Source organism: Thermobia domestica, chromosome 18, assembly GCF_964235325.1.
Source record: "Thermobia domestica chromosome 18, izTheDome1.hap1.1, whole genome shotgun sequence".
In the NCBI taxonomy this organism is placed as follows: domain Eukaryota; kingdom Metazoa; phylum Arthropoda; class Insecta; order Zygentoma; family Lepismatidae; genus Thermobia; species Thermobia domestica.
In genome coordinates this window covers 8876040-8897316 of record NC_137471.1, presented here as the reverse complement: position 1 = coordinate 8897316, position 21277 = coordinate 8876040, and the positions used below count along the sequence as shown (strand labels likewise).

General features: G+C 35.3%; 1 protein-coding gene across 3 annotated transcripts in view; it reads right to left on the bottom strand.

Annotated features, from left to right (window-relative positions):
* The window catches only part of LOC145676048 (kelch-like protein 26), a 100019-nt gene that overhangs the window by 1938 nt on the left and 76804 nt on the right, over nt 1–21277 (bottom strand). For all 3 annotated transcript variants that reach the window (XM_081746900.1, XM_081746901.1, XM_081746902.1), the window contains exons 2-4: nt 16251–16463; nt 11384–11629; nt 6418–7690 (exon numbers count right to left, since the gene is read on the bottom strand). In XM_081746900.1, coding sequence (XP_081603026.1) covers nt 6418–7690; nt 11384–11629; nt 16251–16409 — 1678 coding nt within the window. In that variant the 5' untranslated portion in view covers nt 16410–16463. The remainder of the gene's footprint in view (nt 1–6417; nt 7691–11383; nt 11630–16250; nt 16464–21277) is intronic.

The following is a 21277-nucleotide window of genomic DNA, read 5'->3' as shown; positions in this document are numbered from 1 at the left end:
TGAGATTCACAAGAAAAATATCTTCATAAATGAAAATATTTTGAAAGTTTCGCTCTTTGCTCAAGTTTCGTTAGTCTAAGTTAGTTATCATTATAGAGTATTACTTCATTTGCTAAAACACAATATTGCATGTCAAGTATAACACAAATGTTTGTACTCATTCAGTGTATATATATATATATATATATATATATATATATATATATATATATATATATATATATATATATATATATATATATATCGGGTGTTTTAAAAATGGCGCCCACGGACAAAGAGAGCGCTATTTTTCAGGTCAAAATAAAGCGAAAATGTTATATAATGTTAATCCCTCCGGGGCCTCCTCCAACCGCTACGGGGAATCAAAAGTTTCACTATGTGGCAATGTCGCAGATTAACTTCAAACTATTTGCAATGCTCTACGAATTCATCAAGCACCTACATCGGTTACATCGACTGTTATACGTTAATAGGTGGCGCCAGTATTGACTTTAACTGCCATCTGCAAAGAATCGATGTAACTATTTCACGCATTGGTAGATCTACTCTATGATTCTTTATCTGCGACGTTGCCACATAGAGCAATTTGCATTTCCAGACGAAGACCCGAAAGGTATATAATCATATATATTTTTTGCTTTGACTTGTTAAATACTATAGTGCTCTGTAGTCCGTGGGCGCCATTTTTAGAAGAGCTGGGTGATTTTTTTAAAACTCACGGATTTCATTTTTGTCTAGAATCTCAAACTGAAGTCCGATTTTCATGCAGTTTGTGGCAAATGATCAACGAAAAATGGGAGATTTATAGAACTATGTTTACTGGTTTAAATTCATCTGGGGTAATATCGGCCACACTCCAAGAAAAACAGCAAATATTCGCCAGTTTACCTTACAACTGGAATGAAGGTCGGTGTGGTGCGGAGATTTGAATTTTCTTCGTTAGATGCCAACCTCGACAAGGTCAATAAGAAACAGGAAACTGGGCTGTTGTATTGGGAATTGTGCTGTACAATTTTGAGTTACAGTGTGAGTATGATCTGGACATTGTGAGACTATTGTACTCTTTGGAGCAATAAGAGTTTATCGTTAAAAGTTTTTGAAGAACAAAATCTGTTGTTGCTATGCAGAAGGCTTTAGAAATAAATTTGCCTCACGTTTTACCCGAGAGAGGAATATAATATGAGCGCTAGTGAATAAATTGGAAGAAATAGGATCGTTTGTAAGTGACATAGTGAAGCATCGGGCCCCGCAGGTGGATGTTGTGGAAGATGTCAGTTATGGACTTCTTAGGTGGCCCAAGAAATCTCTCCGTCGTTTGTCGCAAGAAACCGGCTATAGTTATCCAACATGTCAAAAGGCTAACACCTTAATTGTATTCACATTAACACTTAATTTGTATTCTGCAATTTCGCTTCAAAAATACAAAACCTTATTCCAATTCCTTGTCCCAACCTTATTCCACTGGCGAATATTTGTTGTTTTTCTTGAGGCGTGGTCGATAGTACTCCGGATGAATTTAAAGTAGTAAACATAGTCCCATAAATCTCCCATCCTTCCTTGATCATTTGCCACAAACCGCATGAGAATCGGACTTCAATTATAAATTCTAGGCCGAAATGAAATCCGTGAGTTTTTAAAAAAATCACCCTATATATATATATAATTATCAATTTGTGTGTTCAGACTACTTCAGTAGACTTATAAATTTTTATATGTGGACCACTATTTACCAAATTATTTGAGCCATCTATGCCATTTTCTTCGTATTTCGGTTTTCACTTGTAAAAATTAGAAACATGAAACAATATATCTGTAAATTTGTCAGTTACATGTATTTTATGGATTGATACGAATATGATAGCTCATGAAATTTGTTATTGGCTAAAGGGGAGAACGGAAAGCGCAATAAATAAATACAAATAAATAAATAAATAAATAATAATAATGACGGGGTTTGAAAACAGTTCGTAATCGTACTGAAGAAATCCCAGGAAATCTATGGACATGATTAACCGTTCTAAGCTTGTATCCTCTGGAGCTCAATCCAATTGGGACGTGCAGACATTATTTTCACCCGGAAGAATGGTTTCTCCTGGGTGAAACTTTCCGGGGATTCCCATGAATTTACTTCTTACTGAATCTACGACAATTCTACACACCACAAATTAGCACTCTACTATCAAGTCACTTGCTTTTATAATGTGAGTTCTTTTTTAAAATAGCAAGAATATGATTTGCTACAGAAGGTAAAGTATGCAGAATGTCGTTTGATGACAAAACATGAGGTGTTAATTCGTGCATTTATTAAGACACTAAATATTATTACTATGATAACTGTCTTTATATCCTTCATTTCAGAAAAGCTTCGAACATTGAAGTGTTGGTTAGTACTGATGATAGCCTACTGCTAAACAGAATTAAAGCCTGTGACAAACATCGTGGCATTTCAGCTAAACGAATAAAACGCAAGCTCTGACGCGACGTTGCCAAGTGGTAAAGGGGTGCGACTATGAATTGGCTAAGCAGACGAACTACAGCGCGATCAGGTGGCAGGAAATAGACTGAAGTGAATGTGTACAAAATAAACGTGGCAATACCGCAGGCCTCTCATTTGCTAGCAGCATTTAAAGGAAACTTGGAGCGCCGCCTTCAAATGCCAAGATGTTTGTCACGCCGCTTAGTATACGCTCCGTATTTAACAACATTGACCCTTATTATGACGTTGTGACCCGATAAAAAGCTTCGGAAACGCAGAATTGTCCCATAATTTGTAGCTTTTCGTGTAACGTTCTCATTCTTAAATTTAAAACATGTAATTCCCAAGTAATCGATAGCTACAGTCATAAAAATATCATATTAATTGCGAATGGTATTATGTTGCGTGGAAATAACTAAACACAACTTATTATGATATGATACTGATCTGTGAATGGAAATTAGTTTTATTATTTTATATGCCTGCACAATACAGAAGTCAATATTTGTTCTCACAGAAAATCAACAGACTCCTTTATTATATTATGTAACTGTGATGGAAAAATGTTCCATATTGTTCTAAGCCTTTATTATTATTATTATTATTATTATTATTATTATTATTATTATTATTATTAAATGCAAAGCAAAGTAACAAAATTTGATGACTCTTTTTCGGTAACCTTTTATTTAACGATCTACAAAACAACATGTTTTCTTTCTTCCTAAAGGTTTCTTTCGCCAATTTCATTCTTCACATAAAGATACTGAAAACTACTGGAAGAACTAAACTGACGTATATTATAACTAATAAATTACACTCAACAATGCGTTTAAATATTTATTTATGTCGGAATTTCCAATTTGAAACCTCCACCTTTGTCAGCGGTTTACATAAACACACACTGCGGTTTCAATCATATTTTGTAATGGTAAATAAATAGTTTAAATCCAGACAAAGGAAATTTGGACAAAAGATGGAACACCGTTATTAATAGCCACTTGAAACAACAGAATTAATGAAAAAGTTACAAAATTCTGGTTTCTTAAGAAGCACATCGATTCCAACAAACAAAATTTAATGAATACTAGGAAGTTTAATGTTGTTTTTTACAGTTCCATTAGAGAATACACAGTGCCTTGATATTTCCGATAAAACTATGACTAGATTCAACTAAATTCAAAACATGACGTTGTTGAAAAAGCGGGAGGTCATCGAACAAAATAGTGCATAAGTGCTTTCATAATGTTATTTTCAAAATAACAGTTAGTGTCTTCTTAATTTTGACCTCAGAAGGCTCAATAATTTTTAGGCATCCTGATATACACTCACATACAATAGATTCAATGCCGCAAGAACTGGTACTACACTAGACTCTCGCTAATCCGGCCTCTCAATAATCCCGCGTACCTCCAACCAAAAACACGTGCACAATGAATTATCGTGCGCATACGCAACAATGCTTTATATACTGTACGCATTCGAAATTGAAGCATTCTTTACAGTTCGCAATCATGTCTTCTAAAAGGAAACACGTTACGCTAGACCTCAAGCAGAAACTCGAAATTTTTAGATAAGTTAAATGGAGGTTCTTTGCAGAAAGCCATTGCTGCTGAGTTCAATGTTGGACGAGCAACTATTTATGACATCAAAAAGAAAGAAAATGTTATTCGACAGTACTCAACACAAATGGATAGTGAGTTGGGAAAAATCAAATAAATGTCAGACACTCAATAATCCGGCATTTCTGCTAATCCGACACCCATGTGTGTCAGGAGTGGCCTGATTAGCGAGAGTCTAGTATATATTCGCTTTTACCTCTATGGTAAAATTGGAAGCTCTATGGTAAAGTTGGAGATCTGCTACAAAGATCATATTTCGGTTTCAATTCTGATCCCCTAAGAGCTAAAACGGTAATATTAGCGAGATTTATATATATATCCCCGACCTTATTTTCCCATTGCAACTAGAAGTGATAATAATCTTCTAATAACGATTTCGATATTGAATATCTATAGTTTGAAAGCCCACCGTGATTCCACAATGTGAAACATAATTCATTTATTATTATAGAGATCTTCTGCTCCGAATTACGCTTTGTTCAGACATTTCTTCTTCTGTTCTCTGCTTCAATTTACCCTTTGTTCTGACGTTTCTTCTCCAATTCTGTTTTCAATTACGCTTGGTTCTGACGTTTCCTCTCCTATTCTCTCCTTCCAATTACGCTTGGTTCTGACGTTTCCTCTCCTATTCCCTCGTTCTAATTACGCTTTGTTCTGACGTTTCTTCTCCTGTTTTCCGCTTCCAATTACGCTTTGTTCTGACATTAATTCTTCTATTTTCTGTTTTCAAATACGCTTGGTTCTGACGTTTCCTCTCCTTCCAATTACGCTTGGGTCTGACGTTTCCTCTCCTATTCTCTCCTTCCAATTACGCTTTGTTCTGACGTTTCCTCTCCTATTTTCTCCTTCCAATTACGCTTGGTTCTGACGTTTCTCTCCTATTCTCTCCTTCCAATTACGCTTGGTTCTGACGTTTCCTCTCCTATTCCCTCGTTCTAATTACGCTTTGTTCTGACGTTTCTTCTTCTGTTTTCCGCTTCCAATTACGCTTTGTTCTGACATTAATTCTTCTATTTTCTGTTTTCAAATACGTTCTGTTCTGACGTTTCCTCTAGACTTACATATATATTATATGTATCTTCCGATCTTTCCATTCCACCCCAATTTTCTATAACACTCTCGTCAAAATATACCAATATACTCAGTCACAAATCTTTTCTAAATCAATAAATACTACAAATACTTCCGTCTGATAATGAGTACTACACTCTCAGTTTTCAATTGACTGGTGTAGCCATTACAGAGTTCAAGTTACAGGGTTTCAGTTCTCAATTGACTGGAAGAGCAGAAGCTGATTGATGTAAACAATATGTTGAGGTATGGTTTGTGAATACGTTGTAGGAAGTAAATTTTTACAGGATTTAAACCTTGTTGCACTTGTACTTAACAAAAACTAGCAGTTCTGGAAAAATGCCATAAATGCCTTATTCTTCCATTTTTACAAGAAATCGTGAATAAATGACATTCAATGTGATCAATGGTTACATGTGCTATTTTATGGTTGCTTCTTAAATTTTGTTCACCCTTCTAGTGGAAATACAAGCCACATTGCCTGCCATTATCGTGGAATACAGCTCATCTGTGACATGTGGAATTCAACGCACTTCACTAGAAGGATATATCATTGCTATCCAACCACATACGTGGAAAGTACGATTGGTGTTGCAATGAACTCCAAAGTTTGAGGTGTTTCAAACATAATTGTCACATCGGTAGATAGTGAATGATCGTTTTCAGGTCCAAAACGCATTGGGCAACCTAAAGAAAATGTTTATATCATGCAATCAGAAATGAACTATTGATGTAAGGCAATGACTGCTTAACAAACGTCAACGTAGGGTTTAGGCCTCTCCTAATACGGACTGAGATTTCCCCCTCTCCGCTTTGTACGGTCATTAGCGTATTTTCTCTGCAGTTTATGTTTATGATACGTATTAATTTTCCTATGATCTGTATTTTCTCTTTCTTCGTTTTGATGTGTTCTGGTTATTGTTACTTTCAAATTATACTTATTAATGCCTAATTTATAATTCCTAATGTAGATTAACACATTTAATGTGAGTTTTTGTTCAATTAATGACAAAAATACAATAATTATGATTATTTTTGAACATAAACTACCATTTTTAAAATTTATTTTGCTCGCATCAATCAAATCCAATTTTATTTCAAAGAAACCGAAAAATAACTAAAATCCCTATTAAAAATCAATGGGCGAAAAAATAAAAGACTGTGTACGTACTACTCAAGCAAGCTAAAAGAAAACTGGGTTGTATTTTCATTAGTTGAGAATATCGAAAAAAACTTTGTTTTTCTTACCTGTTGCTCTGTCAAACATAACATCACTGTGAAAGCCACCAATGAAATACAACTTTTCATCCACGATAACAATCCCTGCATGATACCTCGGCGTTGGGACATGGGTCACCACTTCCCATTGGTCATTGATGACGTCATACGCATCTATCGTATCCACCAATACTCGATTCCCCGTTGTTTCATCTTCAAACCAACCTCCACACACATACAGTTTATCTTTGTACGCAACCATACAATGGTCTGCCCGCGGTGTTAGCATTGGAGCTTTCGACTCCCACGTATCCGTCACAGTATTGTAACAAAAGACAGAATTCAAAACAAAATCTTGGTCTAAACCTCCCGAAATGTATAAAAAGTGATGCCACGTGGTTCCTGCATGTTGCGTTCGATAACCCGGAAGAGGAGCGACTGATTGCCAGCAATCAGTTTCTGGATCGTATTTCTCACACGGACACTCCTCTTCCGTTAGATCTATATTCTCTTCCGCTGATTCACTAGCGCCACCTATGGCGTACAATTGTCCACCGACGACGTTCAATGAAAAGCGACACCTTTCACGCTGCATCGGCGCCATTGTGGTCCACTTATTATATCGCGGACTGTAGCGAAATCCAAACGGATGAATGTTCTCTTGCAGTGATTGATTAAAACACCCACCTACAACGTAAAGTTCATTATGCAAAACAGCGGTACCAAAATTACACTGTTCCACATGTGGTATAGTTGTCAAGTGTCTCCACTTTCCCACACTGGGAAGAAAATACGTTATCTCATTTGTGATGCCTCCAATTCCGAAACCCCCAACTTTGACAACAGCCAGCTCCATCCCTCGAGAATTAACCAACATTTCTGCAGTGCTCGTCGTATTCACTTTATACGTTTCTGCCAACACTTGTCGATACAAGATAGGAAACTGCATCATAATACAATGCAACGTCTTCGATTCTAAAAACTGCTTGAGATTCTGCGGATTAATTTCATTGAAATGAATCTTTCGCAGTAGTTTCTGGGCATACAATAATCGCTGAACCATGTCATATTCAACCCACTTCACTACGATATGAAGCACTTCAGACTCGGGGCAATCCACGGGGAAATCACATTCTAATAAATATTCTAGCTGAGACGGTGAAAGTCTGTGAAAATCTTGACTCCTGGAGAATTCCTTTAAGTTACCACTCATGAAACGGTATACTCTCTTTCGGAGTTGGTGCAGAGAGTAGGTTTCGGCTATTGTTGCTATATCTACACAATTCTCCAGATCCAACTGAGCCTGAAACGAAAACATATAACAAAGTAATTAGAATGCAATTAATCATAAAGTTATTTTTCTTAATTTTAAAGACACTATTTATTACAAGTATCACGTTGATGTAAAACAACTGCGGTTTAGAACTATCAAATTTTAAGGAGTATATCTCAGCTCAGATTTAAGTTTATTTATAAAAATAAGAACCACTCGAATCTACGCATTTTTGCCAAAAAAAAAAAAAAAAAGTTAATTTATTATGGTAGCATAAAAAAATTCTAGAGCTCGAGTATTTGGACTCTACTTGGTTGTTGAAGACCATGTCCAGCATATCTACAGGTGCTTCAAAAAGTAGTATTCGGTGGTAGAAAGGTCTTGTGAGTAAGCCGGGAGTTAAGTTTCGAATCCCAGTTGATTAAATTTTTGTGCAGTTACTTGAAAGATGTGTGGCCTGGTGTTGTCGCGGAAAAGAATTAATTCATTTTAATTAATCAATGCTGGCCATACATTTTTCAGTTTTTGGTGCATTCTGTCAATTTCGTGGCAATACTTTTCTAACGTGATGGTTCCCCCAGGGTTACGGAAGTTGCATGAAAAACTTGAGGTGTCGACGACCAAACAGTAATCATTACCTTCTTTCGATGCGGTTTCGGTTTGAGGAAATGCTTTGGCGCTTCATTGCTGTCCAGCCACCGCACGAAACACTGTTGGTTGTTATATAGGACACATTTCTCTTCCCATGTAACGACGCGATCAAGAAACAGGCTCATATCCAAGGGAGGTCTAGGGGGGCCACCCCCTAAAATTTTCACGGTAGGCTTGCAAATGAACTATAATATGGTGATAAACTATAGTATAGTTGGATCGCTCCCCCCCCCCCCCAACTAATTTTTTGGGCTGGCTACCGGCCTGTCAAGAAATGAATATTTTTGTTGGGAAGAAGAAGCGAAGAGTAAACTTCGTATCGGCGAAGTTTTGGTTCTCGTTCAGGTCGTGAGACACTCATTTGTCGAGCATTTTTTAATTTTTTTTTTTTTCATTTGGTACGGAAGCCGAACAACTGCTGAATGGTCAACGTGATTTGCATTTTTCTGCAATCTCTCGAGTTGTTCTGCGTGGGTCTGCTTCAATAATGACCCTCAGTTCCTCATCCTCATCCCCATTCTTCATATTGTTGAAATATATTGTTACTAAGCCCCAAACAGGGCTTAATCATACGTTTAGTTTCATTCCAATAATAGGAACCCAAGACTACATTCAATGCTGTGGGCCACCGAACTCTGGGAACGGAACTAACTACCACGAGTAACTATGCTCCAACACAGCAGACATGTTATATCTTACTTTCCATATTATTCAATATTCATTATTTTTTATATATATTTTATTTTAAGGCGTCTTACCGAGTATAAAGGCGTCTTAGAGAGTATAAGACAGGTTTCTCTCAATGACCAGGCGCCTTAGAGAGTATAAGACAGGTACCTCTCAATCACCAGGCGTCTTAGAGAGTATAAGACAGGTACCTCTCAATCACCAGGCGCCTTAGAGAGTATAGGACAGGTTCCTCTGAATGACCAGTCGCCTTAGAGAGTATAGGACAGGTTCCTCTGAATGACCAGGCGTCTTAGAGAGTATAGGACAGGTTCCTCTGAATGACCAGGCGTCTTAGAGAGCATAAGACAGGTTCCTCTGAATGACCAGGCGTCTTAGAGAGTACAAGACAGGTTCCTCTGAATGACCAGGCGTCTTAGAGAGTATAAGACAGGTTTCTCTCAATGACCAGGCGTCTTAGAGAGTATAGGACAGGTTCCTCTGAATGACCAGTCGCCTTAGAGAGTATAGGACAGGTTCCTCTGAATGACCAGTCGCCTTAGAGAGTATAGGACAGGTTCCTCTGAATGACCAGGCGTCTTAGAGAGTATAGGACAGGTTCCTCTGAATGACCAGGCGTCTTAGAGAGTATAAGACAGGTTCCTCTCAATCACCAGGCGTCTTAGAGAGTATAAGACAAGTTCCTCTCAATGACCAGGCATCTTAGAGAGTGGTGACTGATCAATCGGTGGAGACTGATGCGTTCTGTGGTGTGCGGGCTTCTTTTATCCTGAAATGTCGGCTAACTCCGTTGATCTTCGTCACTTGCCGGTCGTTAGCGATGGCTGACGACTTTTTCTTCGTGGCTGTCGTCTGAAGTGTGTTTAGAGCCAGCACGTGGAACTTTGCAATATATAAATTTCACCCTTCTCCCTTAACCCTTTTATAATGACTTATTCAAATTCAACAGTCCTCATATTAAAAAATTGAACAATGATCACTTAATGCTAATGTAAAAAATATGAGATTACATACTCTTAACAGGGAAAGGTGGAAGGACGGCTGTTCAGCAACATATCCTTCACCTCCACTGAACTGTGTCGTAGATTTGATCACTAATCATTTACCTCATAATTCTGCAGGATACTCCTATATACCCTAAATAACACTGATAGTCCTGCCAAATAGACATTTCTACACATATAAATACAGTATATGCTTCTACTGATGACTGAAACAAATCTATTTTCAATAATACTAATTTAATATTATTCAGCAGTAGGAAATTCTAATAATTTTTAATTTCTTGCATGTGTAAAACGCATACCATTACACTCCACGTAGCTTTGTAAACTTTTGTTAACTGACTGACATGGTTTAAGGTATTAAGCCGGCTACTGTAAAACCAATCTGTCGTGGATTCGAATCGCGTTCATGATACGCAAGTTATATATTATTTTCTCACCACTTATTTTCTTATCGCCCTTCATTTTTCAATCTTGTTTAGCCTAAAGGGCATAGGCTTGGAACAAATAACTGGAAAAGGAATTAACTCGGGTTTGCATTTCTTTGTCCACAAAGGAATCCACAGTAAATTTTGTATTTTACTATCACATCTCAATATTAACAGAAAATTTAAGCTCGGTTTTAAATTATATACCTATTACCGTATTGATCAAATCTATCTTATGTCAGTATACTACCTTATATATTTGAACAGTTTCCTTTTTTTTAATTTTCATTATGTTCAAGTCATAATTATTCATTTGCCTGAAATGAATATATGGTCAATTTCTGTAGGTAATTTTCCGCAGCTTAATTTTGTTCCTACATTTTCAGAAATCTATGTATTTTGGGATATTTCAAGATCGACTCGCACCCCATCCTTAGGCGAAATTGACTGCTTTACTTAAAGCAGTCTTTCTTCTTATATTGTCAACGTCTCAAACTTCCATACTCCTGTAACTTCAACAGAAGTAGGTAACTTGAGATTATTTGATTAGTATGCACAACAAGTAGTACAACATATTTAATTTTTAATGAACATAAATGATTTTGCTCAGCAAACAATTAGTGTGTATGTAACAAATAGTAGAATTATATCACAGCCTACATACAGTCTCTGGACCTTAACGATCTGTCCCGAAAAAGGAGGTGACACTTCCGTAAGTGGCGAAGTAAAATAATTGTGGAGCCTTTACGTTCATGCATAGACTTTGGGCCTTTATGGCCTATCTCGAAAAGTGAGAAACATTTCCATGAGTGTTGAAGTCAAGAAAATGTGGAGCCTTTACCTTCACATACAGCCCTTGGGCCATCATGGTCTGTCTCAAAACGAGGGGACCTCTACCTTCACCTAGAGAAGACAAATTGAATATATCAAAGTAATACCTCATAGTGTCGTACCTGCAGATAATTGGAACAAGCCTCGACCACAGCAACAACCTGTACATGGCTAGCTGCTGATAGGACATCCTGGATATTAGCTAGATTCAAAGCAAGGCGAGACGTGTAAGCATAATCTAGCAGGTACTTGATCCCAGCCGCTGTCACACCATTCAAGCAGATCTCACTCTGACGACTCTCACGCATGGCATCAGTGAACATCGCTCGAAAGTAATCACTGCATGACGCCAATACTACCCTATGGGCCTGGAATATACAGCAAATGTCAATCAGAATTATAAATTAATGTTCTGCATTATCTTTACAAGAAATTAGCTTACATACGTGAAACAAACATTTCTCTTTATATAGATCTGAATGTAAACTAAAATTATATAGCCGACCTTACCTTAAAGTTCTTTCTGTTTACAAATATTAAATTCTACATTTCGGCTACAGTAGTTAGCTTTGTTCACGAAGAGAAAGTTGAAATTACAAAGTGGATATACAGACTGAAATAGAATAAGTCGCTGTTACTACAAACTGATATTCAGAAATGTAATTATCGACAAAAGAAAATAGCATATCTAAATATAAAAATTATATATAAAATATGCTTTCTTTTGTCACGAATTGTAACAGTATATGTTGAACAATCCGTGGCGAAATGTATGCTACAGTTCGGTCCAAAAAAACATCCCCACCCACATTTTTTCTTGAAAATCTTTGTTCATGACTTTAATGTGAGGCTATTTACTGATATTATGTAACATATTTTCATGTTGTTGTTTTACAATACAGTTTTCATTAGTTAACATAAAAATTAACAATGTTTCAATATTTTGTGTATCGTCCATTAGCTTTTTTTAGGTTTCTGAACTTCTATCGGTAATGATACAGCAAGTTCCTGGCTCGATTTCATGATACCAAATATGAAGAATTTTTCCCGTTAATTCGGTTCTGTTACTACAACAATATTTGCTCAATTTAGAAGGCATAATAGCGCACAAATTTTCTATGGAGTTCATATCAGATGAATTTGCCGGCCACCATAACCTTTGAATACTTAATTCTGACGCACACTGTTGGAGAATTCTAGATCGGTGGTACGATGCATGGTCATTTTGAAAAATGAATAGTCCATGGTTTAAACTACTGAAATGGTCCATAGCTGTATTCAAAAGCTACATCCTTAAAATCTCACAGTACGATAAACCATCGATTTGACCTGTAGAAACTTCTTACACTTGAAACACATTGCTCCCCATAGCATTACACTTTCACTGGGCTTTTTTCTCTCCATGATGCACTCTTGCTTTAACTTTTCTCGCGGCTCCATTCACAGTTTAACACCACTATCATTATCAAAAACGTTGAATTTCTTCTCATCTGAGAAAATTATCGCTTTTCAACAATCAACTCTCCACTTTCCAAAAACATATCTATGAACTCTTTCTATCCTTCAGGTGATTCTGTGTCAAATGATGATTCCTTACGGGCGGTTTCTTTTTAATCTTCATGTCCAGCAGACGTCTTAACACTATTTGGTGTGAAATACTCTCACTTAAGTCCTCCTTTATCTTTGCAGCAACCTGCCTTACACTTAAATTTCTCTGTTGCTTCCCAATCCTTTTATTGCCCCGCACAATCTCGAATTCGCCCTTTCTTTACGTCTACGCCGATGCCGTAGACTTACCACTCCAGTTTATGTTTGACATTTTAAAACATTACCCACTGTTTTATGGTCAATATCTAACCTTCTTGCCATTTCTCTATTCGGTATTTCTTGTGACTTCAGTCCCAAAATCATACCTTGCTATCCTTGAGATATGTCCTTTTTTCTTTCCCATGATGTAGGAACTAAAAATATATGACAAAATCACTGAATGTAACAAGCATTAACACAAACACAGCTTTGTATTCGCACAACCAAGCTTTGAAATTTAGAATACAGCACCATCAGACTTCAAACTTGTGAATATGCACTCTTTTCACACTACTCAGCCTCCTAGAAAACAGCTGTCTGAAAAATGGCGGGAACCGAATGGCGCCATCTAGGTCAAGCATTATGGAACTTCAAACATATTCCTGCCATCTAGTACCCAAACAGTACACTAAATGGCATGTCTTTGATCTCAATACGCTTCAATTCCCTATTTAATGAACATTTCCGAGCATTGAAAAAAATTGTAGATTAAGTACATTTTTCCCCTAAACGAACACACAACACAGAAAATTAGTCCTACAAATCCAGATGTCACTAACAGTACCTAACAAACGATTTAAGAATAAAATACAATTACCCAATCAGCAAAACAGACCGTGTATAAACGCAAACTTGAAAGAAAATCTGATTGAAAGATACTTTTCAATAAAATTCATAGAGGGGATATTTTCTGGACCAAACTGTAAATATCATGGTAAATAACTACCGGGTTAACAATGATAGATTATCATAGTTTTAACCTCTTTATTTCTTCGTGAACAAGGCTCAGGACTAAGATCAAAATACATAATTTAATGATTTAAACTTACAATTACAGTTAAAACAAATAATAATAATAATAGAAACTCAAACTTAAGTGCCCGAGACGTTTCTGTGATAAAATAATTTTCGCCATCATCACTGCATTTTTTGTACTTATATGTCTACCTAAAAGCTTGAATTGCTCGAACAACTGCATTTTTTATAAATAATCTTTTCTGTGTTGCTCTGGAGATTCGTTGCTTAAGTTTAAAAAAATAAATAAATAAATAAAATACAATAAAAAACGCACTGATGATGACAACAAATTATTGCTGAAACGTTCTGCAATTGAATTATTGATACTTCGGTCAGTCTTTAACTTATTATTATTTCATAAGCATCCTACTATTTCATTAAGTAATTAAGCAAAGAAATAATTAATTTTTGTGCGCAGCAAAACGCTATTACGCCTTGTAAAGCATTTGACGTATGGGCACAGTATTAAAATAAGTTGGTTCTTCATCCATGAATAATTTTATCAATGGCACAAAGAGATCACGCATTGTATGATGATGAAATTCACAAACCCTTTAGAGAAAGTGATTTATTGGGAGTTATAAATTCATTTTTAAAACTTTTTTCCCTAACAAAGTGTAAGTGTTCTTTTTAAAGACTGAAAATTCACCATTTGTGTGAGTCCACGAACCTAAGTAAAATAATTTTAGCAGTTATGAACAGATGGTGAAAAAATATCGTTGAAACTTATACAATTAAATTAATAAAACGGGTATAAATTATAAGTAAAATAAAATATTTACCAGAGTACGTTTTCTTAAAGTAAAAATACTTCACAGGGCATTTTCACAAAGTGAAAAAAATACGTATGAGTCATATTTTATTAGAACTAGGAATCCAGAATTAAACCACGATGTTGACATGCTAGATAAACTTTGGGATCACAAAATTCAATATGATAAAACAGCGTAATCAAGACTGCCCACGAAATAAAAATGTTACACATCTACATATTCAGGGGTTTCTTCAATCCATGAATAAGAAATAGTTGGGATTAGTAATGTGACAACATTGCCTCATGGGTATGAAAAATTAGTGGGAGTTTTGTGTTCAAATCACAATTTCATCATTATTTACATGAAATATTACAGGAAACAACTGAAGATAACTTGATAGTGAACCAAAAGAAAAATACAAACAGGACAGTGAAACAGGAATTTTTGGGAATGCAACATTAAGATGAAAGAAATGAATGTAACTACGTGAAAACTCGTTTCTCATCGCTTGCAAAAGGTAACGGCCAAGAATTATCGATAAGTCTTCGTTCTTACTGATTCAATATTAGTGGAATTGTATTATGAAATTATGAAAGTGATTGGTTGTTAGATATAGGTAAGTCTGGCCAGGTATATATATACTGGTATACTTTTTTTTAGTTTTCTTAACGTATATAGCATTAAAGTATTTTTACATATTTTTTCATAGGATTTGATGGAAAATTCCAGAGGCCTGTTACACATTGTCTACCTTTAAAGAACTATGCATTTTTAAGCGACTTTTTTTTTTTTTTTTAATTTTATCGTCTTAGTGATGATCGAATAAGTTATTTCTCTGGATTCTATAGAATACTTATTTTATATTCTATAGATCTATAGATTACCTATTTTATATTACGGTAGGAAATAATTAGGGACTGGCTTCAGTGATAGCTAAAGCAAGGGATAAGTGACTTCCTTAAGTCAGAGTAGTGATCAAGTTAGTTAAAATGAATTTGAAATTTTAGTTTAGCCAGGGATAAGCTTGAGTGATAGCTTACTGAGGTGAATGATTTCCATTTCTTCCAAACAGGAGTGAAGTAGATCTTTTTGCAATTTTTTTAAAACCTCAGGCGGGAATATTTACCTCTCATACTCGCTTTAAACATGGCAATCACACTTTTGTCTTATTATCAAGGCCGCATATAGGAGCTCGGTGACCCTAGACACTTTTGTTGTCAGCGCACCGCAATAATTTTATTCTCTCTCCTTCTCCACCCCTTCGTCCCCAAATTAACAATAAATTTAGAAACCACGCCTGGTAGTGAGGCGTGCTAGATCATTATTCCGTCGATTCAAGGCATTTCTATGCTAAGCGATTCTTCTTTACTTTTTTATTTTGCTTTTTTTAACTCAATTTAAAAAAAAAATTTACATTTTAAATTTTGCACCCTTTAAAAAAATTGCGCCTAGGCGGCCTAATGAAAAATAAGCCACTGCTGATTCTTTCATTAAAAAAAAAAAAAAAAGTCTTTAACTAATCTGAAAGGGCAGAATCGAACAAATAAAGCGACAAAGTAAATTCATAACATTAATAAGTTTGCATGATGAATATTTTGAAAGAATTTTTTTAAAAATCAACCGTTATTACCTGAAACGCTTCTCCTTCGGCCACTAGAGTGACATCTAGCAGTAAGCCTTTGCTTCTCAAAGCATTCAAGCCACATAGAAGAGTTCCTGTATGCGACGGAGACTCAAAATGAACTGTGTTCAAAGGTCGATCCTGGCCCCAATCTCGAACTCGTGTCATTGTCACAGCCTTTCAAGTCTCAGCCATTCAGTTTCTCATCCGTTGAAGGACGCCCTGTAAGCAAGAAAACAACAATATTAATGAAAAGAAGGAATTAGCAAGTATAATTACTTACTGAAATAATAGGATACATATTAAATAATCATAGCATAAATTCAGAATTCACGTCAAACATCCAAATAATAATCCGAAAACTAACGTTTCAGCGAAAGTTTTCGTCATCTTCTGTGCGCCATCTCTCCTTTAAAAAAAGTCGCTTAAAAGCTACATTATTTTGATCATAACACACACAAATAATGTATTGCTATTGAAGTATTTCCTTAATAATAACCTATGCTATCTTCTCATTACTTTTGTTCAGACTTGAAGATTACTCTGTACAAATAATTATCAGATATTATTAAAATAAAACTTTTAAGTTTCCACATATTATATTATAACGTGTGCTGTCTTTCCATTACCAGTACTCAAAATCGAAATGAAAACTTATACATCTGTGCACAAAAACAACTATTCCACCTCACTTCGTTTTGAATACCTGATATGAATATCAGATTGAATTACTTAGGATGGACATTTCTATAGCTTGTGCTATCTTTCCATTATCGGCATCTAAATTAGGTGTGAAAAAATGCCGACACGTTATACGTCAGTGCTCAAAAAACTTAATTATTCCACATCCTTTCGGACTGGATATTTGATCTATTTGGATGTTTGGTTCAGTACGTAATTATTGTTATGATTTCGAAGTATCTCCTACGAACAGTAAATCCTTACATACATTGGAAAGTATAGGTGAATTATCCACATCATTCTTACCTAAGTCTTGTGACAGTGTTTCTACAAGAATATTTTCGTATCAAGTAAGATCTATCATCGAGGTGTTTTACGAAAGGATTAAGTTTAAAATAGTTACAATAGATACTAGCTTACTAGAAACTGTAACACCAGGCTAAAGAAGACGGGTAATTAATAATAATGAAATAATCACGGAATCAGAATGTCGGAGAAAAAACTCTGAGAAAATTCATTGGTACGATATTGTCCACAACAAAATCACATGGTCTGGAATCAAATAAATGTTACATATATTGACAAACACTAATAATTCAAAATTTGTATTTTCTATTGAAGTTACTACGTATTTGAAAATGCATATACGAGATGTATTCTGAAAGTATCGAACCTTATTTATTTATTTATTTTTTTCGCGTAAACCAATGAAACGCGGGACAATTTCTTCAGTGTAGATGCAGAAAAGACACTCATGCGCAGGTGTGATTTTTTTCCCCACTCGCAGCAGCGTTGCCAACATATACGATAATTATCGAATCATACGATAATTTTGCCCCCTGTGCGATGTACGATAGCTGATTACGATAATAGGAAAATATACGATAACTTAACAAATCCTGGTAAGAACTAAAGATAATCCTGCAGTTATTTGAAATTCGAAAGAAAGAAACTTTCATTGCGTGAGAAAGAATATGAATACGAGATGTCACAAAATTACTCAAAACATTAAAAAGACGGGCAACGTCTTGAGAAGATAAATAATGCAGGTAAATTAAAGTTAATCGGGTAATAATTCAAATATTTTTACGTTATACTATTAGCTAGTTAGATTGTATGAGATGAAACGTATTGTAAAATTGATTCAAAGCACTACTAATTCAAAGTAGACACGTGATCTCATCTGTAATCAAACCAGGGACCACTATCATGTACACAGAAAACCAATCAAGAAGGGGTAATTACTAGCTACGTAATGTAGATAAATTTTCACAGGTAAACATACAAAACATGGAAAGAAAATCAGATTATCTTTTCTATAGACTGGTAAAGAATTAAACTTCGATCTTGTTTCCTACGCAGATTGTTAAATATAGTTTTAGTTATAAATGTTCATGTTAGTATCTTATTATTATTATTATTATTATTATTATTATTATCAATAATAATAATAATAATGCTTGGTATTGAGGCTGGAAACAAAAGATACGACAATTTTGCGACAAAACCAATAATTTTAAGTGCTATGTACGATAATATCTTCTGATTAGGTTGGCAACACTGTCGCAGATTGAGTCAGTCGCTGCAGTCGGCCAATCAGTGAAGACGTATAGTGAGAGTCCAGTTTTTTTTTTTTTTTTTGTGTGTGTGTGTGTGTAAAATGACAGAAAAAACTTGAGCAGCGATATTGCATCAAATTTTGCCACAAGCTTGCCGATATCCAAGCGCAAACCATTCAATCGTATCGGCACATTCAATTTTGAACGAGAATTTCGGGGGCATGAAGAGTGTCTGCGAAATTTGATTCATCGCCAAACACAACATTTCTGTGTGTCGTCAGGCTCCCTACTCACCCGATATAGCTCCATATGACTTTTGGTTATTTCCCAAGCTGAAAATGCCACTAAAAAGGACCCGATTTGAGTCAAGAGAAGACATCATGCGGAATGTGACGACACTGTTGCTCACCATTCCAAAAGTGTTTCCAACAATGTCGGAAGCGCTGGGAGCGTGTGCATTACCAAAAGGACTACTTTGAAGGGGATTAGTGTTTCGGATTTCCACATCAATAAATGTATTTTTGCCAATCAAAGGTTCAATACTTTTTGAACACACCTCGTAATGTTGAACCAGAATTTACTTCAATTACTTTGATCTGTATTAAAGTATACATATTCGGCGACATATACCTATTCGTTAAGAGCAAGCCTTACTAAAAATAATACAAAATTTACCATTTTTCTTTTGCTTGTTTATTCATAAGTGAAAGGAGATAATAAACTGCAACTTACCACAATCATAGATAATGTTATTCCACAACAGAAAATACGAACCTGAAGAATGTTCAGTGTTGCCATCCATAGAAATTACAATGTTGCCAGAATAACAATTCCCCTAAAATCTAAGTTAAGGCAGCGACTAGAAGAACGAACTCAACTGCATTTGATTACGTAACACGTTGTTTTGGTTTGCTGTGAACTACTTTTTAAATAATAGTTGTATTTGGTTTGTAATAAACAAAATAGTTTTAACATACAGTTATTAAAATTAAATAATAATGCTATTTAAAAAGTAGTTCACAGCAAACCAAAACAACGTGATGCGTAATCAAATGCAGTTCAGTTCGTTCTTCTAGTCGCTGCCTTAACTTAGATTTTAGGGGAATTGTTATTCTGGCAACACTGTAATTTCTATGGATGGCAACACTGAACATTCTTCAGGTTCATATTTTCTGTTGTGGAATAACATTATCTATGGTTGTAGTAAGTTGCAGTTTATTATCTCCTTTCACTTACGGATAAATAAGCAAAAGAAAAATGGTAAATTTTGTATTATTTTTAGTAAGGCAGGCTCTTAAATCCCAGAATTGTTTTTTTTATTGTTATTGCTAATATATATATATATATATCAAATTCCACACTGTTTTTAAATATATCACATTATCTTTGATTAAATCGATTCATAACAATATACAACATTCAGTTATTAATGAACCTTATTTCTTAATGGAAAAATAACTGCAATGAGATACAAAACTTTGACCTGTGAGTAACAGAAATGTCAAGTAATATGTTAACACGACAAAAGACAAACTTAATTTGCATAATAGCAAGGCATTGTGAAAGAGATTTCTTAATGAATGGTACAATAAAATTTATCGCGCCTTCTCACAATGTTAATCCATTGACCCAGTGAAACAGAATTAAGCAAATTCTCGCACTGATTTGTTAAAGCTCCAATAACAATGGAGAAGAGTGAAATCCTCACAGAATATTACAAACAAGTTAACGGCAAAGGTAGGTATTTTTTAAATTCTTCAGATGATGTTAAACCGAATATGAACCCAGATGAACAACCGCCGTTTGGATGGTTAGGCATAGATTTTAAATAACTTATAGAATTGCCACACAGGAGGCGTTAGTGTAAAAGTAAATCAATAACTAATTACTAATTGTAGTTATGGACTGGAAAGCAATATTCTGAAAAGCAATATTTTAAAAGCATGTTTGCAAGATTGCCCGCAAGTATATATATATATACACAAGGTGTCTACTACAATTCCAAAATGAAATTTCATGGCCTTTTCTTTACCAAACCATAAAATTTTGTAACATTCGATAACTAATATCAGTACCTATAATCTTTAGCACTTATCTTTATTTTATTTCTACTTTCAAAGGCTGTTCCCCGGAGCAATAAAAACTTGGTATCTTCTCACATCACTTTTAGTATATTCACTGTATACCTGGTATAGTCTCTAACGGATGATCCTCTGGTTATCGATTCATTATTTATTTATTTATTTATTTATTTGGTCTTTAAGTAAACTTTCACCATCCATCTTTTGTATTTCAATGACTGATTATTAATTCAATTTCGTCTTTGGGCAATTGCCAATTGGGGGTTTGTCAATTTGTCTTCATTTCAACAATTTGTTTGAATTTGTTTGAACAAAGAACTGGCCGGATAACTCTCTGATTATTAATTCGATTTTCTTTTGGACCATGTTTCAACATTAATCTCTTGAGTTTAAATGAATTATTGTGAATATTGATTGATTTTCAGTTTAGTGTCCCGTTCAGCAGCAAGGCTATATGAGACGTGGACGTGCAGTTTAACGTTTGATCCGAACCACATGAGCTCCCGCCAAGAACCGAATCCGGGTCTCCCACGCCAAAGGCGCTTGCTCTAACTGCTTAGCCACGAGGGAGCTCTATTTTGAACATTGTTGAAAGAATAAATGCTGCTGTTAATTGGTATTGGACGTCTTTGCATCCTCCTATAAAGGTAACCAAGAAAGTTCTGTTGCTTTTTCGCCCACCACCTTCGAACATCGATATGTCACCTACGACGTA